Genomic DNA, 22,196 nt, shown 5'->3' on the forward strand with positions numbered 1-22,196 from the left:
GGAAATTAACAGGGAAAAGTAGGTAAGAAATTTTAAGACGTCATCGCCTCAATGGCTGCTGTTCAAGTGGAAGTGAAGTTATTCTCCGTTCTTTTCAGCCTGTGCTGTCCTGAAGCACTTTGCAGATTTTTATATCTCCTTATTAAAAAAGAAAAACCCACGAGATATTTCCTGAGGTTCCTCAGACTAATCCGTGGGGCCAGCGGCTGCAGAGTTCCCTCTTGTGCTCAGTGAGGTGCTCCAGCAGCTATGGACACCTATGGACATACCTACGGACAGGACAACCCCCTCCAGAAACAGCCACAAAAGACCACTGGGGGCTACACAGATAACCACAACACAAAGCTGGAGGCAGAGGAAGAAATTTTGTATGCCAAGGAAATAATTGCATTTTCCCTTTTGTCTCAGCGTGACTATCCTGAATCCATAATACAAATTCTTACAAAAAAAAAACCCGGACACTTCACGGTACAGCCTGAGATTCCCCGGGCACCTGGGGCTCGGTGCCCGGGTGTTCTGCCAGGGTGGCGGGTTCAGAGCAAAGCTTTGCCCGTGGGATTTTATGGAGCCGTTTTCCACAGGCCTACGGGAAACAGATTTGTCACCATGGGATGAAATTCCTCCATTTCAGGTTTCTACCTCGTGCTGAGGCTGAAAAACGGACCGAAGAATAACCGGTGTGTTTCTTCCACTCAGATCCAGTTTTGCCCTAAATTTACCGGGAAATGGCATGAAAATTATCTCAGACTCAGCCCGCCATGTACGAGAAGGTGTCAGCAGTAGGAAAAGACCTTTAGCGGTCCGTAACCGGGATCGGGCTGCGCGACCCCGCGGGGCCCACCGGCGCCCGCCGGGCGGGGCAGGAGGCCGCTCCCCGGGGACCGCTCGGTGGGGCCACCGGGCTCCCGGTCACCTGCCGCCAGGCGCGGCGCCCACCCCTTGCCGGCTGCCCTACGGGGTGAGCGGCTTCCCGCCGCCATGCCCCGGCTTGCCGGGCTGCCGGGAACGGCTGCTTTCGGCACCGAGCCGTGCCAGGAACGGCTGCTTTCGGCACCGAGCCGTGCGAGGGACGGTTGCTTTCGGTACCGAGCCGTGCTGACTCACTGCCCGACCTGCCCGGCGGCTGGGACAGCGCTGCCGTGGCCGCTGCAGGCACTGGCGCGGGGGAGGAGCCCGGAGCCCGGAGCCCCGAGCCCCGAGCCCCGAGCCCCGAGCCCCGAGCCCCGAGCCCCGAGCCCGCTCGCAGCAGCCGCCGCCGTCCCGGACCCGCCGCGCCGTGCCGGGTCCGGCGGCGCCCCTCGGCCCCGCCTCAGCCAATGGGGACGCGTCCCGGCCCCGCCCCGCCCCGCCTCAGCCAATGGGGGGGCGCGTCGCGGCCCCGCCCCTCCCCGCCTCAGCCAATGGGGGCGCGGCGGTGAGGCCCCGCCCGCGCCGGGCCCGCCGTGGCGGTACCGGCGGCGGCGGCGGCAGTCGGACGCGGCCATGGCCACGGAGCGCGGCGAGGCGCCGGGCTTCCTGCCGCCCTTCGCGCATTTCGCCACGCAGGCCATCCACGCCGGGCAGGAGCCCGAGCAGTGGCGCTCGGCCGCCGTGGTGCCGCCCATCTCGCTCTCCACCACCTTCAAGCAGCGGGGCCCCGGGCAGCACGCGGTGAGTGCGGCCGCCGGCGGAACCCCCGGCCGGGCTCGGCCCCCCGCGGCGGGGCGGCGCGGTCCGACGGGGGCTGTGGGCGCGGCCGGGGGCACCGCGCGGGCCCGCAGCGCGGCGGGCTGCCCCCGTGGGGCGCTGGGCGGCCGCGGGGCGCCGGGGAGGCGGCAGGCCCCGACGCGGGGGGGGGGGGGGCGGCTCCGGCTTTGCAGCGCGGGGAAGGATTTTCCCTCGTGCTAGATCCCGAAAAAACGCCGAACCCCTTTTTCCCGCCGGGAAGAGGCGGGTTCCCCCGCAGCGGCACGTTTAGGGGGGGTTTCAGCGGGAGCGCCGCGGCGCGGGGGGCACCGCGCACCCCCGGGGCTCGGCAGCCCCCGCGGGGGCGGGGGGCCGGTAACCGCGCGGGGGGCGGGCGTGGGGGTTCGCACGCGGCTGGGGCATCTCTGGGAGGCTGCGTGGTACCAGCGTTACTGCGCTGCTGGGATGCGGTTTCTCGTTCGACACGGACGTGGGAGAGGCTGCTGCAGCTGCCCTTCCAGAGCGAATGAGTATTCCATGAGTATTTTGTGGATGTGTTGTAGAAAGCGCTGGAAGCATTTGTGTTGAGCCATCCTGAAGTGTCTCTGGTTGCTACCATGCGTGTACGAGGGAAAAGCCACGAATTCACAACTCGTAGATGAGTTTGTTCCAAGCCTGAGGTGTGAACATCGCAGTGTGCTGGTTGGGACAGAAGGAATTTGCCGCGTGGTCTTTGGTTCCCCACAAAATCTCTTACACAGACTAAAATTGTGAATGCTTGTAAGCAGGGAGCAGGGTTGAAGAAGACCGCAGAAGAAGGAGTCACATGCTGCTGTACTCATGTACTGGTGGTGGAGTGGCCACGTTCTTGCTGGAAGCTCCGTGAGAGCGATCTGCCAGGTTCCTGAATATGATAAAGTTGTCATTAAACAGGAATCTTGAAAGTACACAAATTCCAGGATGCGTAGCCAGGTTCTCTCTGTAACAAGTGCATCCATGCATGCATGAATATTTTTTTTGTTGTTAAATTTTCTCAGTATTCCCATAAAATCTGTTGCACTGAAGTGTGGAACTTGGCCTGATTGCATGCCAGGAAAACGTTGGAGCTTTCAAGAACTTTTGATGGGCACAGGTTGGCACTGACTAATGCCATGTAGCACCTTTCAAGCAGAGCGTTGTGCAGATGGGGCACGTTCTTGCTGATAATGCCCAGAGAAGTTGTGGCTGCCCCACCCCTGGCAGTGTTCAAGGCCAGGTTGGACGAGGCTTTGGGCAACCTGGTGTAGTGGAGGGTTTCCCTGCCCATGGCAGGGGGGTTGGAACTAGATGATCTTTAAGGTCCCTTCCAACCCAAACCATTCTATGGTTCTATGATAATGTAAGAACGAGTGTCAGACCAAGGCCTTTTCTCCAACAGTGACCAGAGATGGATATGTAGGAAAAAGTAGGAGAGTGTGGGTGGCAGCATGATTCTTCCCCCAGTGCACCATTGTCAGGTTGGGGATGCCCACTCAGATGTTGTGTAGAGCTACAGATGTAGGCAGAAAACCAGCCTGCTGTTCTTGGAGGAGGTGGATGTGTAACCGCCGTGTTGAGAGAGGACTTTTTAGGGAACTTAGGATGATTATTGTACAAAACTTTCCCAGTGCTCTCTCAAGTTGTATTTTGTTCTTGCTTTCCCAACAGGGTTATGAATACAGCCGGAGTGGAAACCCTACCCGGAATTGCCTGGAGAAGGCTGTGGCAGCACTAGATGGAGCTAAATACTGTAAGCCATGCATCAGTTCCTCAAGCAAGGTGTCAGCGTGTGTGTCTCCTGACAGTGTGTGCAGTTGGCATGACTTGGGGAGCGGTGACGCTGAGTTGTGAGCAGCAGTTGTGTCACAGCAAGGCTTTCACGGCCGCTGGCTGCAGGTCGTGGGCAGGAGCTGCTTCGTGCTGTGAAAAAAAGCCCAGCGCTCATCGTTCAGGAGAGTCCAGCTCAATCTTCGGACTTTCTGTAGTCACTGTGCTTCCTTCCGCTGCGTTTGACGCCTAAGCTGAACGGAATCCATCCTCGTGCAGCAGCGCTGGGTGCAGTGGGGAGCAGGAGCCTGTTACCAGGCTGCGTTACTGGTGTTCATGCTGGATTCCACCCTGGGCAAAGTCAGGCTGCTGCTTTTACTCGCCTAATGAGTGAGGTAGCGTGAGTGAGAGTGACAGAACAGGTTCCTTTTAAAAGCAAAGCAAGGAAAGAGAAGGCGAGTTTGACAAGGTTGTATCCCATTTAAAATAGTCTGTCTACCACTTGTTCTTTCCTGTTTTAGGTTTAGCTTACGCCTCTGGCTTAGCTGCTACTTTGAATATTATTCACCTGTTAAAGGCAGGGGATACGATCATCTGCATGGATGACGTCTATGGAGGTATGTAAAGCACAAGTGTGTTTTTGATCTTCTTTGTTCAAACGGTAGAATGTACCTATTTGTGATTCTTGTGAACTTTCTGAGTTTCCCCCCGTAGGACCTTACTTTTCTTTCAAGTCCTTTTTCATGAGAACACAGAACACTCCTGTCTGATTCTGGTGTTAGAAGTTCAAACACTGAAAGATTCTGCGGCACAACGTGCAGGTTTAAAAAATACAGCTGGCCAGCAGAAGAGCAACACCCTGGCCTTGCACAGGTTTGTTTGCAGAGCAGGACCCCCTGCAGCACAGCTTTCTAGCTTCTGCTGTTTCTACTATTCCTTTCCTAGGTTTGACCCTTTACCAACCAGCATTTTGTCTGGGCTATTTCAGACTGCTGTGCTATCATCTTCCCTGACACCACAACTTGCATCTTTTAAGCCCATGTCTTCTGAATGCTTCAGTGATGCTGCAGCCCACTATTAGGCGTTCATCGTGTGTAGGTTCTTTTGATCCATTCTTCCAAGAAACTCCCGGGGAACAAACAGAGTTCATCCACCTCTGCCGACGTCCTTCAAAAGGTTGATGCCACCCAGACGTCTGTAGCAGGGAAGTCTGCCAGGATAAGCTGTGACAACCGGTGTCAGTAGTGCCCAACTCATGTGTTTCACTGATCAGTGAAGCTTGTCTCCCTCCATCTGCTTCAAGGCCTTTGCACAAAGAGGTCAAACTGCTTCGGCTTCAAAGGAAGGTTGGAGAGGCCAGCAAACAGGTGGTGTTTTCCCAAGCAATAGCTGGAAAACTTTTAACAAGAGTGGTCGCCTTTCCCATTGCTCAGAGTGATTACTGTTTGCCAGTCGGTTCTCCGTGCTCGTGCATATCAAGTATGGATACACACGTTTGCTCTCAATGTCTCAGTTCTGTCACGCCGGGTAGCTCTTCTCCAAAGTACATCTGGAGCCAAGTTGAGTGAAGGCAGCAGGAATCCCTGCTGACGATAGAATCATAGAGTCATAGAATGGTTAGGGTTGGAAGGGACCTTAGATCTGCTCCTTTAATTCACAGCCCTCCCACCACAGAATTCGGTAAATCGAAGTCATTTGGTCGAGGCACGTCCTCGGTTCCTCACTTCAGAAAGGCCCATAGGTGTATTTTTCAAGCAAAATCAGTTCACCTGCTCTTTAAAGCCTCAGCCTGCGGTGGTTTCTGCAGAGATAAGTTTCGTCGTTTCTTCCCTGAATTTTTTTCATCCTTGTGTTGCAGAGAGGCTGGCTTCCCCACAGGCAGCCTCGTTCAGCAGAGTTCCCACCCCGGGAGGTGGTGCATCTCCAGTTCTGCCACTGGCCTCCGTGGCCAGTGTGTTTTCAGCCCTTTCGTTCTTCCCTCGGGTACTAGGGGCTCCCGGTCCCCTAAATCCCTGCTTGCTTTCCTCCTGGGCTGTTCTCTTCCGGCTGTTCCTAGCTGCCTTTCCTGCCCGTGTTCTTCCACGCTGCTGCCTGCACTGACTCCTTTGTGCCCTGCGGGGTTTACGCGCCCACCACGCTTGCCCTGTGCAGCCTTCGGTACTGCAGCCCTTTGTGTCACTGGGTGCCCAGTGCTGGCATGTGTCCCTGCTCCCTCCAGGGTACGCTAGCTTTGGGAAGCTTTTGGTGCTTGTTTTGTGAAAAGCCTGGTTGGATAGGAAAGCAGCACTGCGCTTGCTAGGACAAACGGGTAGTCAAGATGGTCAGAAAAACAGTCAAAGAAAACAAAAAGTTCTCAGTCAATGCTGGAAAGCATATTGCCTGGGATGTGTTTAAGGAGCGCTGAGTTTTGGGAGGCATGAGGAGGAGCTGCAGGTAGTTGACACCTCTTAATTCTGAGCTATTGCTGTAATTTCTTAGAAGGGATACTTTCAGTGTAACCTCTCGTTTCCATCAAAGGTTTTTTGTAGTGTGCTATTATTAAAAGTATGTGAGACTACTATAAGGCACCTTTTCTGTGGTTTGCATTTGTAGAGTTGACAGCCTATGTGAAAATTTCCCATGCTTGAATGAACTTCTTACAGCACAAGAGAGAATATAGAGTCACAGAATGGTTTGGGTTGGAAGGGACCTCAAAGATCATCCAGTTCCAACCCCTCTGCCATGGGCAGGGACACCCTCCACTACACCAGGTTGCCCAAAGCCCCATCCAACCCGGCCTGGAACACTTCCAGGGATGAGGCAGCCACAGCTTCTCTGGGCAACCTGGTCCAGTGTTTTGTGACCCTCATTGTAAAAAATTTCTTCCTTAGATCTCATCGAAATCTCCCCTCTTTCAGTTTAAATCCATTGCCTCTTTTCCTGTCACTTACACACTCTTGTCCAAAGCCCCTCTCCAGCTTTCCTGTAGCCCCTTTAGGTACTGGAAGGTCTCCCCGGAGCCTTCTCTTCTCCAGGCTGAACAGCCCCAACTCTCTCAGCCTGTCTGCATAGCAGAGGTGCTCCAGCCCTCGGATCATCTCGGTGGCCTCCTCTGGACTCACTCCAGCAGCTCCATGTCCTTCTTGTGTTGAGGACCCCAGAGCTGAACGCAGCACTGCAGGGGGACTCTCACAAGAGCAGAATCCCCTCCCTCGACCTGCTGCCCACGCTGCTTTGGATGCAGCCCAAGACACGGTTGGCTTTCTGGGCTGCCAGCGCACGTTGCTGGTTCATGTTGAGCTTCTCATCAACCAGCAGCCCCAAGTCCTTCTCCTCAGGGCTGCTCTCAATCCATTCTCTGCCCAGCCTGTACTTGTGCTTGGGATTGCCCCTACCCACGTGCAGGACCTCGCACTTGGCCTTGTTGAACTTCGTTAGGTTCTCACAGGCCCACCTCTCCAGCCTGTCCCTCTGGATGGCATCCCTTCCCTCCAGCATGTCCACCACACCACACAGCTTAGTTAGTGCCATCTGCAAACTTGCTGAGGATGCACTCAATCCCACTGTCCATGTCACCAACAAAGATATACTTGAAGAAATAAAGTTGCTTCCTTAAAAAAAAAATTCCTATTTCTTGTTGTAGAAATAAAATTGCTTCCTTAAAAAAAAATATTATTCAGACGTAGTGTTCAGCACTCAGAATCATGCCCTGTGTGCACTGACTTTCTGGCTAGATAGCAAACTGCTGTTCTGCATAAGTGAGTAAATGTTGAGTAACCTTGGCAGAAAGACGTAAGGAATTAATTTTTAATCCAGGCAGTGTTGCCAGATAGTCAGTGTGTCGCACATCTAGCAACCAGCTGATTGCTTCTGGTGTCTTCTTTGAATCTTTCCAATGAAAGGCTTCAAAGACAGGAAGGAAGGAAATAATAACTTTTTTATGTTCCATAAGAAACACAGTAGCTACAGTCTTCCCCTTGATTCTTCTTCTCCCAGATTCTCAACTAAATAGAAAAAAATAGACATAAATATGAATATAAAGTATAAATACAACTATGAATATAGATATAAAAAATAATTTGAAAATATGTGACGAAAGAAAGTTATGAAAAGTAGGGTGGGGGAAGGAGGATACAAAAACTGAAACTGCCAGCTTGTGCATGCAGAGGGCTGGAGGAAAAGTTAGAAGCAGGCAAACTAAGAGAGATCTATTAATCTTCTGACTAAAAAACCCCAATCAGCTATTAATTGAAAGTACTTCATCAATCACTTTGATTCTGTATTCCCATTATTACTTTTCCATGCTGTTTAAAACTACAGCAGTCTTTAAACTTTTTAGAAACAAAAAAGTACTAATGTGCCATTTCTGGTGTACACCATAAAACTGTACCCTCCTGACTTTCCGTGGATGCGTGCAAGAGATTGGAGATCTGTGAAGGAAAGTTAAGGAAGTTGTTTCATTTTGTGTCTCTGATTTTTTTGTTTGGTTTTGTTTGGATTTTTTTTAGGCACAAACAGATACTTCAGGAAAGTAGCCATGAACATGGGTTTGAGCGTAGTTTTTGTTGACTGCACAAAAATGGAATGTCTGGAAGCTGCAATTACACCAGAGACCAAGGTAGGAGAGAGGGATATTGCTGAACTTACTTGCTTAATGTCTTAAATAATTTTGTTCTTGCTCTTGCTGTACTGGGGGGGGGGGGGGGGGGAGAAGCAGAGGGGGCTGCAGAGGTGGCCTCTGCGGGGACAGGCTGGGGCACAGCTGGCTCCAACACATCCCCCTGGGCCACCTGGTGACGTTTGTGGTGCCTCTCTGAAAACATCTTAAACGGGGCAAAAACACCAGAGAGAGAGGAGGAAGAGGGAAAAGGTAAGAAACAGCAGAGGGAACATTGAGGTCAGAGCAAGAGGAGGTGCTCCGTGGCACTGCAGCAGATATTCCCCTGCTCTGGTGGGGGATAATTCAGCTGGAAAAGGCTTCCAGACTTTTGGGTGTAAAGGCTTTCTGGTGGCTATGTCAGGCCTTCTTCAGATATGGTGTGCTTGGGTTTTCAAAAGTTTTGATGTTCTTCCCATGTATCAGTTGGTTTCGTGGAGAATATTTTACCTCTCCCAAGGAACCTCGCCGTTCTTCAGCAGGGACACTTTCCTACTTCCACTGGGCAAACCTGCACGGGAAGCTGGCACTCCATGAGTTAACTTGTGAAAGCACATATGACTTACATCAGGCACTGCAGAGTTACTAAATAGATGTTTTGTGCTGTTGCATCGCCGCAGCTCGTTTGGATTGAAACGCCCACAAACCCCACGCTGAAGGTCATTGACATTCAGGCCTGTGCAGAGGCAGTGCATAAGCACCAAGATGTTCTTCTGGTGGTAGACAACACTTTCATGTCTGCCTACTTCCAGGTAAGCACTGTTTACATCAGCAGAGGTGGTATGCAAAGTGTTTTATATATAGTGTACCAGTGTGATGGCAGCAAAACCAGCACGGCTCAGCAGTCAGGTGAGGACACTGAATCAATTTAATTGGGAGAATGGCTCCTCTGCCATTCAAAATCATGGTTTTTTGTTCTCACTCATGGAAATCGCAACAGGCCTGTTAAAAAGTGTCCTGTTTTCTAACTTTGGCCTTTTAATGCTGTTTACAATCTGTTTTGAACCACTTGATATTCTAAAGAAGAATCATAGAATCACAGAACGGTTTGGGTTGGAAGGGACCTCATAGATCATCCAGTTCCAACCCACCTGCCATGGGCAGGGACACCCTCCACTACACCAGGTTGCCCAAAGCCCCATCCAACCTGGCCTTGAACACCTCCAGGGAGTATAAGAAAAGGTTTAAACAAGCAAACTGTTAGCTTTGTCTTTGAGACATTCAAGTTACCTTTTTTTCAATATTTTGGTGAAGGTGTGGCTTTTAGAAGTTTACAGGTTTGATCTTGAACAACTGGCATGACTTTTCTGCGTTTTTAACTCAAATGCACGAAGCGAAGACGATTCTTTAAATTCTAAAAATGCTTCAGAATAATAAACTTCAAAGTCCTGTTCATCTTAACGCGGGATAGAGATACTTGTATATATTTCCCAGGAGACCACGCTAATCCCTTGTCTTTCAGGTCTAAAGTAAAACTTTACTTTTTACTTTTACGAGTGCAAAAGGCAAGGTGTCTTTGCTTTTAAGGGTCCAGAGGTCTTTATAAGTGAAGAGAGCTTTTGCCTTGTACATACCAAAGGCTTGATGATTTCCCCCCTGCAATGTATATGACTTTGGAAAGACGTGTGTGAAAGAAGAAAAGTGAGCATCGGGATATATGAGCTAGTTAATGTGTCTTTTATTGGTGTGGTGCTAAGAGAAGGTCAGCTGTAATGATTAATGCTGCTAAGTGTAATAGGTAATGTCTTAAACCCCTCCAGACTGCTGCTGGTGCTCTGTGCTAGGACCATCATCACCTCACAGTGGTTTGTACAGCAATATGGGATGGAAAAGGCCCTGGTGTTTGTGCTGCTGTCCTCCTGGCTGCAGACTGGGAATGTGTTATCCACATTCCTTGAAGAGACGGCCGTGTTTAATCTGTCAGCAGCAGCCTTTGATTCTAAACCTGCTTGCTTTGTTACCTTTTAACATATTAGTACTCTTCAGTCTTTATAATATGCTTATATTACGTGCAAAGTCCTTTACTTAGTGACTGAGTAAAAAAAAAAAATGTATCATTCATTAGTTCTTGCTCATCAACATCTCAGTTTGCCTCTCGCATTAAAGAGGCTTCTGGGAAGAAAGCTGAGAGGTTGGGGACTGGCACAAAGCCCTTGGCACTTTCTTCAGGTTTATGGTTGTTCTTTTGGTGCAGTATGACCAATGCTGATACCTAGAAAATAAGGCAATTTTTTTGCTTTGCAGACTGTGTTGAGGTCTTCGTTTTCTAAGGAAATACACTGCAGAGTAAATACCATTACTTAGAAATACACTGCAGAGTAAATACCATTACTTATCCCTGCCTCAGCCAAGCAATGTAACTGGTTTTGTCTCAAATATGAACGGGCTGTATGTCAGATGTATTCAGTCACTCCTCTCCCTGAAGCTGGTGGGAATTAGACCAGTGCTTTTAAATCACATTTTATTGTGGGTTCTTTTTATTGTGCTTCTCTAGAATTCAGAGTGCTTTCCTGTACTATTGCTTTTTTTTCACATATTCTATCTTCAGTCTCAGGTTTTTGTGTTTAAGGTGTTAAGTTTTGGTGGATTTTTTGAGTTTCTCCACCTATTGTTATTTTGTGTTGGATCACAGCCTTTCTGGATAGCTTGAAATGAACTAGAGTGCACACAAGCTTTAATTGGATCTGTTTTTTTTTTCATTTCTTTTCAGCGTCCTTTGTCTCTGGGGGCTGATATCTGTATGTATTCTGCAACCAAATACATGAACGGTGAGTGTGTGAGTTCAGCACGACTCAGGCTGACTGTTTCACAGCCATTCTGGCTGCGGGCAGTTCACAACAGCCAGTGTGTCCACCAGTAATTCTTAGATGGACCATTACAGGAGATGGGCCATTGAACAGACCATTAGTCTTCATAGCTCCTAAACTATCCCTGGGAGAAAGAATATTGGTCTGACTTCAGGTACTAGACCTAGAGGTGCTTATAGCCATGTTGGCTTTAATTTGGCTACAGCAAAGCAAGTGCCTTCAGTAGAAGGTGGCTGCTGGAAATTATAGTAAGGTTCAAAGGAGGTTTCATGTGCCTGTGTTGGAGCCTGTCCAAAAGCACGTTCACTGTGTTGTTTCCCAAATAGCCCAGACTTGGAGTTAATGTGACTGGAGTTGTGCTGTAACCACATATCCCTGGTGGGGTGGATAGAAGTGGAAGTTTTCTGGCTGGTGTTCGCTCTCGCTGAGACAGCAGCCCAGTGCTGCTCTGCAGGACACCCCTGGTTGCTGTAGGATGTCCTGCTTTCCAGCAGTTAGCAGTGGTGGGATTGGGAAGTGTCTGAGGGCATGGGTGTAGCACAGGGCACAGCGCACTGCTGACCAGAGCTTTTGAAAAAGCTGAAATCTGCCTTATGGTTGATGTGCTGCACAAGAAGGACGGCCGAGCCAGTGAGAAGGAGCCCAATGTCCCACAAAATATTAGCACCAAGACTGAGAAAACGGGGGTTTGTGGCAGAAACCTGGAGCAGATGGGGTGGCTGACCCTGTTCTTGTCTTCTCCTTGCGTTTGCAGGCCATAGCGATGTTGTAATGGGGCTTGTTTCAGTAAACTGTGATGATCTCTACGAAAGGCTCAAATTCTTACAAAACTGTAAGTAGCCAATACAGGAAATACCTTGAAATGAATCCCATTCAAACGTACCAGCTTGTAATGGGAAGCAGTTGCACGCACACCAATATGAAATCTTATCTAGCAAGGTAGCTCAGGCATTTAAATGGGCAGAAACGTAAATGACTGGAGAGCAAGTGGTAACATGGGTGTAGGGAACCTGAATTCTCTTTCTCACCCTTTATTTAATTTCATCTAACTCCTGTCAAGTACACCTGGGGTTCTTTAAACTCATGCTCACATCAGAGGATATGCCTAATGCAGAATTTTCATATAGAGGTTGATTTTAACAAGTTCACTGCCTCTTAATTGTAATGAATAAATTTCTGTACAGTGTTCTGTCTACAGCAGAAGGAGTAAAGGTGTGTTATCTCTAATAAATTTAATCCTTGAGGCTTCAGCTGTTTGATTTAGCTCATTAATTGGCTTCCCATGTGTGTGAGGTGAGGAATCATAGAATCATAGAATGGTCAGGGCTGGAAGGGACCTTCGAAGGTCATCTAGTCCAACCCCCCTGCAAGGAACAGGGATATCTCCAACTAGATCAGGTTGCTCAGGGCCTCGTCCAACCTGGCCTTGAATGTCTCCAGGGATGGAGCATCCACCACCTCTCTGGGCAACCTGTTCCAGTGTTCTACAACTCTCGTGGTAAAAAATTTTTTCCTAATATCCAACCTGAATCGACCTCCCTCTATTTTAAAACCATTACCCCTTGTCCTATCACAACAGGCCCTCCTGAACAGGAGACAGATTGCATCAGATGTCTTTCCACTTGTCTTGTTCTAACTTGAGAAATTCTGGAAATTAGGACTGTATTTAGTTTTACTAAAAATAAGCCCCAAAACAAACAACCCTTTGTTTTACGTGGAATTTCGTTTCAATTTCTCCAGCTCTTGGAGCTATTCCGTCTCCCTTTGACTGTTACCTGTGCAACCGTGGTCTGAAGACTCTGCAAATCCGGATGAAACAACATTTCCACAACGCATTAGCTGTTGCTCGGTTTCTTGAGTCAGATTCCCGGGTGGAGAAAGCAATTTTCCCAGGTAGGTTGGCAAGACTTCAGAGTGGGTGACATCTTGGAGCGAGGCCGGATTTGGGGACTGTACCACCGCGTGCCCGTCGCGTTTGGTGGCTCTGGCTTAGGTGTCCACCTCGGCCATGGGCTGTTTCTGCACAGCTGGGGGTGAGCTGCTTTGCCCTTTGAAGTGGTGGTGATTAACTTAAGGCAATTTCTACAAATTTCAGGCTTGCCTTCACACCCTCAGTACGAGTTGATCAAACGACAGTGTACTGGATGTCCTGGGATGGTGACCTTTTACATTAAAGGAAATTTGGAACGTGCTGTTGCCTTTCTCAAGAATTTAAAGGTAAATGGTGGTAAATGCACGCTGCCTTAGAAGGGCTCCAACCAGTCCTTCTGAGGGTGATAATGGAAGTGATTTTTCTTGGGTCTCTGCAAAGCTCCTCAAGTCTTCTGGGTGTAACCATCCCTAAATAATAGATTATTTGTAAATGGGAGGCTAATGAGAGGGAAGGAGAGAATGCCTCAGCTCATTTGAAGTATTTGTTTACACAGGGGGGTGTAGTGTACCCAGGTTAGCCCTAATAAAGGGCCTGCATACCAGCCTTTTGCAAAAACACCCCTGGCAGTTGAAAGCAGAGAAGCTGTGGCTGGTGTAATACTGTTGTAATATTTCAAGTAGTCATCAGGAGAAAAACCCAGTGAGAAATGACATGAGTCACGATGCAGGGAGGGAGTCCCTCAGTTTGGAGAGTAGTTGGTTGCTTGTTTTACCTAAACTGTAGGCTTTTGCTTTTGACTTTGCAATGTATTAATTCTGCCTGTGCTCTTTAATGTGTTTGCTAGTCTTGAGCTCGGGTTAATTTGCATCCTGCTCTTGTGATTTTGCTGTTTTGTGCTTGGAAAAACGAATCAGTAATAATTGATAAAGGTAAATTAGAGCTTCCTTCTCCTCCCTGTCTTACTTACTTGCCAGCTAATGTCATCAACTGAAAATGAATTTACTAAAAATACGATTTTCCCACAAAATATCCTTTTACACGGGAGGGAGCACTTAATTCTGGCACAGGGGATCTACCAGCTTTGACAAAAAGTATCAGGGAATACATTCCAGGAGAAGTAGTCCCTGAAGGGTATATTCTCTTCAGCCCTTTGACATGGATAACCATCAGTTTGTCATTAGGTTGGTTCCAAAGTAAAGCCATTTCCTTAAACCAGGCTGAGAAGAGGATTCTTTGGTTGATAGATTTAGTTGTTGTTTGTTTTTTTTTTTTTAAAAGGGAAAAAAAGTCCACAATTCAAAGAGCAGTGCTAAAAAAAACCTTAACTGACAGTAAGCATTTCAAAAACACTCATCCTGCTAGGCACTGAGAAATTTAGGGTGGTTTTCAAAATACTAAACTAACCATCAGACCTGAGCAATGAGTGGAAAAATCTGTTCAGCTTTATGGGGAGAATCTGAAATGTTTGGGTTTTTTCCCCATCGAGTCTGCTGTTTGCCAGGCTGAAAAGCATAGGTGTTAGATGTGCACAGTGACGAGTGATGCTGGAAGAAGAGTATGTAAAGATAGGATATAATCACTTAAACCTCAATGGAAATTTTTGAGATCTGAGTCTTGTCTCATTCAGGCAGCCTGCCCTGTCCTTCCTCTGGACAGAATGACAGCTCTGGTGGAGCCCAGGCAGGACCTGCTCGTCTTCCCTTCTGCTCTTCCTCCGTTGCTGCCCATGCATTGCGTTGTAGGAACTACTCCTGAGTTCCTTTTTCCTTAACTGTCTCTTTCTAAGCATTCCTAACCTTACACTTCTTGTGTGAACTTCTGTTTATTTTTTCCCTTAGGTTTTTGCACTGGCTGAGAGTCTGGGAGGATACGAAAGCCTGGCAGAGCATCCGTAAGTCATCCTTCATCTTAAAAGCCTAAAAAAGCTGCAGAGTGCCAAAAAACGTTTATGGGAGTTGTAAAATGTTCTGGTACACATAGCCAAGATGTTTTACATATAATTGAGATTCAGGGCTAGTATGTTGTGTAGCACAAAACCCAGTGGCTACTCCAAAAATGAGTGTGGCTTGTGTAAGGCTGCGATGATGAGGGGCATTTTCACGCGTCCTGGTTCGGACTGGGGGGCTGAGGAGCAATTTGTTGCTGTGGTAACAAATCCAAGAAATCAGCCTGTGTTTGGATAAGTGGGATCGAGCAGGTTTGGCCACACTGTTGAGGAACAAGGTCTGCCATTCTGCCTGCTCACACAAGAGGGCACGTTCAGCATGCTGCACCCAACTGCATCCGTCTCCCTGTCGGGTAAATTTTGTGGGGATTTTAGTAGTACTTAGTTGTCTCTGTCTAGGTTAAAAGGCTGAAAATAGGATTTTTGTGGAATTAGATTATTTTGCTTCAATCCAGTTTGCTTTTCAAACAGTTGCATGGAAAGTTATGACTAAACTTCCATTTATTCATTTTAGGATAACAGCAAATCATTCTGCTAAAAATTTAGCCTAAATAACTGCTAAATCATTCATTTTAGGATAACAGCAAATCTTAGAACACTCAAGCAGTTGAAAGGTACTTGTGAATTGTGGATGTCAGTGACTGAGCATATGTCAGTAACTTCTTATATCCTCCATACTTACCTATATCCTCCATAGCTGGAGAGAATAAACTCTTCAATGTAAGTGGGTACAGTTTGACAAGTGATCTGAGAAACCAGAAGTTAAAAAAAAACAATAATAATGAGATTTTATACTGGAGATTGTATGCTGCAACTGTTTCTCTGCATGCTTAAAGCAGAGCTTTTAAATACTCTTTTTTAGGAAAAAAAAAAAAATCTGGATGGAAGAGGAATAGGATTGGTTTTTTTCCTCCTTTTTTGTTTCCAGATTAAGTATCCACTTTTTATTCATCGCTTGTATCTTGGAAATACTGTTCTGAAACACTGGGAGGTACAAGTCTGACTTCTCTGCAGTTCACATAATTTACAGTGACTGATGATAGGATCTCTTTCCATCTGTGGGTTAACCAGCAGGTGGTACAGAAAAGGTGTAAAATCTTCATAGAATTTCAGGGGATGTGGGCAGGAAACCAATTTGTTTGGTCTTTACTGATACAAGTAAAAACTTCTTATAAAAAAAGGGCTATTTTTTTCCTCCAGGGCCATCATGACTCACTCTTCAGTGCCTAAAGAAGATAGAGAAGCTCTTGGAATCAGCGATACATTAATCCGCCTGTCAGTTGGTTTGGAAGATGAAGAAGATTTACTGGAAGACCTAGATCAAGCTCTGAAAGCTGCGGTAAGTGGGTTGTTACCTTAGTGCCATCACTCTAAAAATAATTTCCCCTCCAGTCCTCTGCCTTTCTCATGTTTTTCGTGTCATAGTTTTGGAGAGGGTTGAAACGTAGTAAGGAGCTTCAAGAAAAGAGCTTCTACCAGACAGTGGGTCCGATATTTCATAGATTTCATAGATTTCTAGGTTGGAAAAGACCTCAGAGATCATCGAGTCCAACCGTCCCTAATCCCCATTAAACCATATCCCTAAGTAGATCATCCACCCTATTCTTAAACACATCCAGGGATGGGGACTCAACCACCTCCCTGGGCAGCCTATTCCAGTGGCTGACAACCCTTTCAGAGAAGAAATACTTCCTAACATCCAACCTGAACCTCCCCTGACTAAGCTTATACCCATTTCCTCTTGTTCTATCACCCATCACTAATGTAAAGAGCCCTTCCCCCACCTCCCCACCATCCCTTCTCAAGTATTTGTAGGCTGTAATCAGGTCTCCCCTCAGCCTCCTCTTCTCCAGGCTAAACAGCCCCAACTCCCTCAGCCGCTCCCCATAAGTTTTATCTTCCAGCCCCTTGACCAGTTTGGTCGCCCTTCTTTGGACTCGCTCCAGGAGCTCAATATCTCTCTTAAAGCGAGGGGCCCAAAACTGGGCACAATATTCCAGGTGCGGCCTCACCAGTGCCGAGTACAGGGGCAGGATCACTTCCCTGCTCCTGCTGGTCACACTATTCTTGATACACGCCAGTATCCCATTGGCCTTTTTGGCCACCTGGGCACACTGCTGGCTCATATCAAGCCGGTAGTCAACCAACACCCCCAGGTCCTTCTCCGCCAGGCAGCTCTCCAGCCACTCCTCCCCGAGCCTATAGCGATGCTTGGGGTTTTTATACCCCAAGTGAAGGACTCTGCACTTGGCCTTATTAAAGCTCATGCCATTGGCCTCAGCCCAACGATCCAGTCTGTTCAAATCCCTCTGAAGGGCCTCCCTACCCTCGAGCAGATCGACACAGCCTCCCAGCTTGGTGTCATCCGCAAATTTACTGAGGGTACATTCAATCCCCTCATCCAGGTCATTGATAAAGATGTTAAACAGAACTGGACCCAGCACTGAGCCCTGGGGAACCCCACTGGTGACCGGCCTCCAGCCGGATTTAGCCCCATTTACCATTTGAGTAACGCTATTTCCTTTGCAAGCACTACTTCTGCCCCTCTCCCCCAGGTTCTGTATTTCAGACAATAGATTAAAATTGCTCTTTACACGTGGTAATTAATGTGATGCCACATAGTGACTTGTCTTCTCAAGGCTGGCCACCTAAAATACATGAGGTGCAGATGTGTGTGTGTGTTTGAGGACACACACGTGCGTGTGTGTGGGGGAGAGGCTGGGTCAATGTGTGTCATCTTTTGGTCCCACACAGATTTGTGCTATGCTTTGGATCGACTGATGCTGTGACTGAAGGAATAACGGGGTTTTTTGCAAGCTTTTTTTGTTTTAATTACTTTTTTCTTTTTACTGGAAAGGATTAGTCATAGCTGAAAAGTATAAAGTATGGGCACTTGTCTTTGAACTGGTACATCGGTCTGATTGATCCCCTTTGGCAGCTGCAGGCTTGCAGATGGATGCACCAGTATTTCATTGCAGAATATGCCATGTCATACTGGGCTCTGTATTTGTCACGCTGTGACTTGTCAAGGGCCTTGCCAATGTCACTGGTTTCTGCAACTGCAGGTAACTTACTGGGTGAGTTTCCCAGATGACCTTAGAAGCAGATCACATCGTGTGAAAGGTCCTGCCTTTTTCCCAGAGGAGATCCCTGACCTTCGGGTGTGCAGGAGAATTCCTCTTGATGTGAGATCTCGTGGCAGCTTTATGAATGTGTGAGCAGAGCGTGTGAAGCAGGTGCCTTGAGCCTACTCAGGGACTCTTCCTCAGCCTCTGGTTTTATCTGTTCTCCAGAGCTTCACTGGAAGACAGCAATCCTTCCAACCTTCATAAGCATAATTATGTGTTGGGGAGAGGAAGGAGAATTTCCTCCTGATCCTGGTGGGCAACTGTTGTGGTTTTAAGCCGATCCGACAACTAAACTCCACGCAGCCGGTCTCTCACTCCAGTAAAGTGGAGAGGAGAAAAATATAATAAAAGGACTGAGGGTCGAGACAAGAACAGAGGGAGCACCCACCAACCATGGTCCCGGGCAAAAGCGAGTCAACTTTCTGAAAGCAAAACAATTTATTAACCGTTACTTAAAAGGACAAAAGGAAACAAAACCAGTTACTTGAGAGGGTAGAAAGAAACAAAGCCAGATCTTAAAACCAACACCTTCCTTCCTCCCCCTGCCCCTTTCCTTTTCCTCCCGGCTCTACCTCCTCCCCCCAGCAGCACAGGGGGCAGGGACTGGGGGAGTGCAGGTCAGTTCATTCCGTGCTGTTACTGCTGCTTCTTTCTTAAAGGAGAAGGAGTCCTTACACCCTTTTCCCCTGCTCCAATGGATCCCCTACCCATGAGGAAAAATCCACAAACTTCTCCAGCATGAGTCCAGCCCACTGGAAACAATCCTTCCCCACAGATTGCTCCGGTGTGGGCTATACCACAGTCTCGGGTACTTAGGGAGCTGTAGCCACTCGCTCCGGCGTGGGTCGTCACGCAGACTCCAGATGCCTCTGTGCCTTGTCGTGCACCCCAACACGACCATCCTCGGGCTCAGGCATCTTCTCCCCACGGGCTGCGAGTGGGTCTCTGCTCCACCGAGGCCGTCCTGGTTGCAGGGGGGCCGCCTGCCATCTCACCATCAGCCGCAGGGGAAACTCGGCTCCGGCACCTCCTCCCGCTCCATCCTCACTGACCTGCTGTCGATGCAGCTGTTTCTCTCAGATCTCAGTCCTCTCCAGGTGAACTCAGCCCAGTGGGCACCCCGGGAGTGGGGTGCCCCCGAGTTCCCCAGCTGGCTCCGCCGCCGCCATCCTCCGTGGGCGGCACCGGCCCGACGCAGGCAGCCGCCCGGCCGGGAGCCAGGGAGCGGGGGCAGTGCCCTCCTCCCTTCTCTGCTCGATCCTGGGCGAAGCACCATTTTTTTTCTTTTTTTTTCTGGTTTCTTTGTCCCAACTTAAATAGGGCAATTCGCAGAGGCGCCGATTGGCTCAACCCCGAGGGGGATGGCAGTCTGATCTGGTGGCCAGAACCAGGTCTGACCTGGTTCCGAAACCAGGGAGGTCACAGGGAGCAAAGCTCCTCTCCTGCCACCAGAATCCCCCCTCCCATCAAACCATGATGGCAACAGATCCCAGAGGTATCGCTGCCAGAGCAAAGCGCCAGCCAGTCCTTACAGATGGGGCCACTCGGGACACCCGTCGCTCAAGGATGCGTGCCAGATCTTTGGTTCTTGTTCAGAGCTTAAGTTTTAGTCCCCGGGAAGTGCCAGCTACTGTCACGCAATCCCATCCATAAAATTTGTTATTCTGTCTTTACAACTTTAGGTTCTGTTCCCACCTATCCTGTTTGCCTGATACAGAACTGCGCTCCCGGAAAGTCAAAAACTTTGATTTTCAAAATGTAAATGTACTCCTGGTCTGTTTGTATCCCCTTGGTCACACGCTGCTCCCACCCAGGCCCATGTAGGTATTGGGGATGATGCTACCAGGCTGTGAAAACGTTTTGTCTGGGCAGCACACCCTCTGCCACGCCGTGGGGTGGGCAAGGAGGTCAAAGAAAAGGAGGGCTGCAGCAAGGAGCATGCTTAAGGGGGGCATCAGCAAGCATTGGAAGGAAGTTTAATAAATAACCACACTAAAACAAGCATGAGTTTCCTTCTTCCTGTCTCCCAGCTTGTACTTTTGTGCTGTAGGAGCACCGTAACTCTCGTTGGTTTTTCTGTTTGTTTTCTTGGAGTGGGAATTCTGCAGATTTGGTGACTCCTCAGGAGTCCTCGCGGTGCTGAGGACAGTTTACAGTCTGTGGGGAGCTGGAGTCAGTGCCAAGTCCGTGGCTGAGGCCGAAGTAGGTGCAGCACTCCCTTGTTCTGCCACCTCTGCATCCCTGCGGGCACCTGCATCCCCCAAAGAGAATGGGAAAAAAAAAAAAAAAAAAAGGTGTTTGAAATAGAGTTTTGTCTGTGTGGGAGAGCAAGGTGGTGTTGGTGCATAAAGTACAAATTTGAGTCCTGCAGCAGTTGCAGCAGATGTACGGTAGTTTGATGTACTGTACAGACAGGAAGCTTTTTGTCCCTCTATTTTTCTCTTGTTTTGTTTTGTTTGGTGATAGGAGAATTAGCAACAGTACCTGCATTTATTGCTATATGCCAGCATAGAGCATGAAGATAATCTAATGCTAAAATATATCTTATTTGTGAAAAGGAAAAAAAAAATATGCTTGTTTGAGGTAGGTGCATAGAATAATTCTCATTTTTCCTTCTCGTTGCAGTTCGCAGACCATAAGGCTTGATGTTTAAAACTGGAGCTTGAAATGGGACGTTGAAACGAGTAAAGAAGATGCCACGGAAAGCCAAACTGCTGATGATTTTCCTTTGATTTGCCCTTGAGAGTTGAGATCGGATCAATCCAAAGCTGGATTCCCGGGAGTTCTCACTTGTGCTGTTACGTTTATTCTGCTGATGTCGGGCTGTACCTGGGCCGTGCAGCCTGCGCCCTGCCGTGGGTCCCATCCTCTCGTGTTGCAGTCCTTGGGCTCTGGGATTTGTGGAGTCAGTCAGTGGGGTTTGAGAGCAGCAGTGATGCACACTCAGGAATATTATCCCGGTTCTCTCAGCAGAGATCCGTGCTTCTCACTTCTCATGCTCGTGCTGCAAGGGTGTTAGGGGGAAAGGGTTGGTTTCTGCTGCTGCTCTTCGGGACGCACAGTTGGTTTTTCTCATACCTCCTAATCCAACAGTCCAACTTAAAACCTGTTGATTTAACTTTTTTTTTTTTTTAATTAGGTCAGAAATGTGGTTAAATGCTTTTTCACCTGTTGATATTTTGTGGAGTATTGAAAATGAAGCGAAATCCAATACCTGGTAAACAATAGTAACTTTCTAAATAGGATTCTTTCCCCTTTAAAAAAAAAAAAAAAATCATGTAATGTTAATTGTGGTAATGGTTTGGTTTATATTTGGAGGTGGAATCATTTTAATTAAAATATGCTTTGAAGTTCCCTGACGTATCACTTGTTTTGACATTTGTGTGTACTACTTGTGTTCAAACTCGGGTGGTAAAATGACCCTGGCTTTGTTTAAATTTTCCTATGGGAAAATGACACCATTGATGTTTTTACTTTCGTCAAGAAAAAAAAGATATAAATTCTACTGTGTAACAACTTACCAAGGAATAAGCAGGTGCCTCTGGGTGCTGCTCGCCTGGGGTGCGTGGTGGGTGGCAGCCTGGAGCATCCTGCAAGGTGTCACCTCGGAGCAGACCGAGCCCCCTGCCCGCTTCCCACGGCTCGGGTCAACAGCTGTGCTGCAGAACCACACGGGTGCTACAGGTATTTGTTACAAGACTGACTACCCAGCTCTTTCTCAGTAAAAATATTTTATTTTCCCAAACTAAATGAAGATTGGACTTTCTGGGAGTGTCTCTTGCTTCTTTCTCAGGTTGAGAGCTGACATGGGAGTCGCCGAGCTCACGTTTCGCTCGCCAGCTGATGGAAAGCTGCCTGAGATCGTGGTGTGAACACAGCCAGTGGGACACGTGCAAGTGAGACCCAGCAGGGATAACGCCATCTGCTCTGGCTGGAGGAGAACTGAGCACGAGATGGAATTGGATGTATTTCATCTGACCCTCAACGTGGTCATTCCGAGCCACTCTTGGCTAACCTGTCTGTAAGGTAAGTGAGACATTCCAGGTAGCTTTTTATTAACTTCTGCAGGATAAATATTGTTATTGCACTGTCTGGATCTGGTTTGGACTCTCTAAGAGGCACAGGAGTGCTACTTTCTGTGGAAAGACTTCCACAAATGTGTTTTTGTATATATGAGCAGAGCCTTAAACCCCTCGACAAGCTCCAGATAAAATGTGTTGGCGTTTGTGTGTGGCACGTCAGCGAGGCTGGTGGCTGAGTCGCAGGGTGGGAAGGGGCTGCAGAGGGTGAGGTCCACCAGGAGATGGATCAGATGGGTGAGGGAGTGGGGCTGGATGCCGGCGGTGGTGCGGGCAGC

The 22,196-nt window shown here is 48.4% G+C and overlaps 1 protein-coding gene across 1 annotated transcript; it reads left to right on the top strand.

The window, feature by feature from the left end:
• The first annotated feature begins 1,482 nt into the window (after window positions 1-1,482).
• On the top strand, window positions 1,483-20,495 carry CTH (cystathionine gamma-lyase). The gene is made up of 12 exons (XM_086617082.1): window positions 1,483-1,650; window positions 3,352-3,433; window positions 3,972-4,067; window positions 7,938-8,047; window positions 8,707-8,838; window positions 10,797-10,854; window positions 11,648-11,725; window positions 12,634-12,786; window positions 12,989-13,110; window positions 14,605-14,657; window positions 15,912-16,050; window positions 20,465-20,495. The coding sequence occupies exons 1-12, from the start codon at window positions 1,483-1,485 to the stop codon at window positions 20,483-20,485; spliced, it is 1,212 nt and encodes a 403-aa protein (XP_086473208.1). The 3' UTR covers window positions 20,486-20,495.
• Window positions 20,496-22,196: the final 1,701 nt, after the last annotated feature.

Source organism: Tauraco erythrolophus, chromosome 10 (assembly GCF_009769465.1).
Source record: "Tauraco erythrolophus isolate bTauEry1 chromosome 10, bTauEry1.pri, whole genome shotgun sequence".
Taxonomy (NCBI): domain Eukaryota; kingdom Metazoa; phylum Chordata; class Aves; order Musophagiformes; family Musophagidae; genus Tauraco; species Tauraco erythrolophus.

Bases quoted from the DNA above. Each gene is read 5' to 3' on its own strand.
- CTH (XM_086617082.1), top strand. From the start codon at position 1,483: ATGGCCACGGAGCGCGGCGAGGCGCCGGGCTTCCTGCCGCCCTTCGCG. The intron at 4,068-7,937 runs GTATGTAAAGCA...GATTTTTTTTAG, and splicing joins CATGGATGACGTCTATGGAG to GCACAAACAGATACTTCAGG. The intron at 8,048-8,706 runs GTAGGAGAGAGG...GCATCGCCGCAG, and splicing joins CAATTACACCAGAGACCAAG to CTCGTTTGGATTGAAACGCC.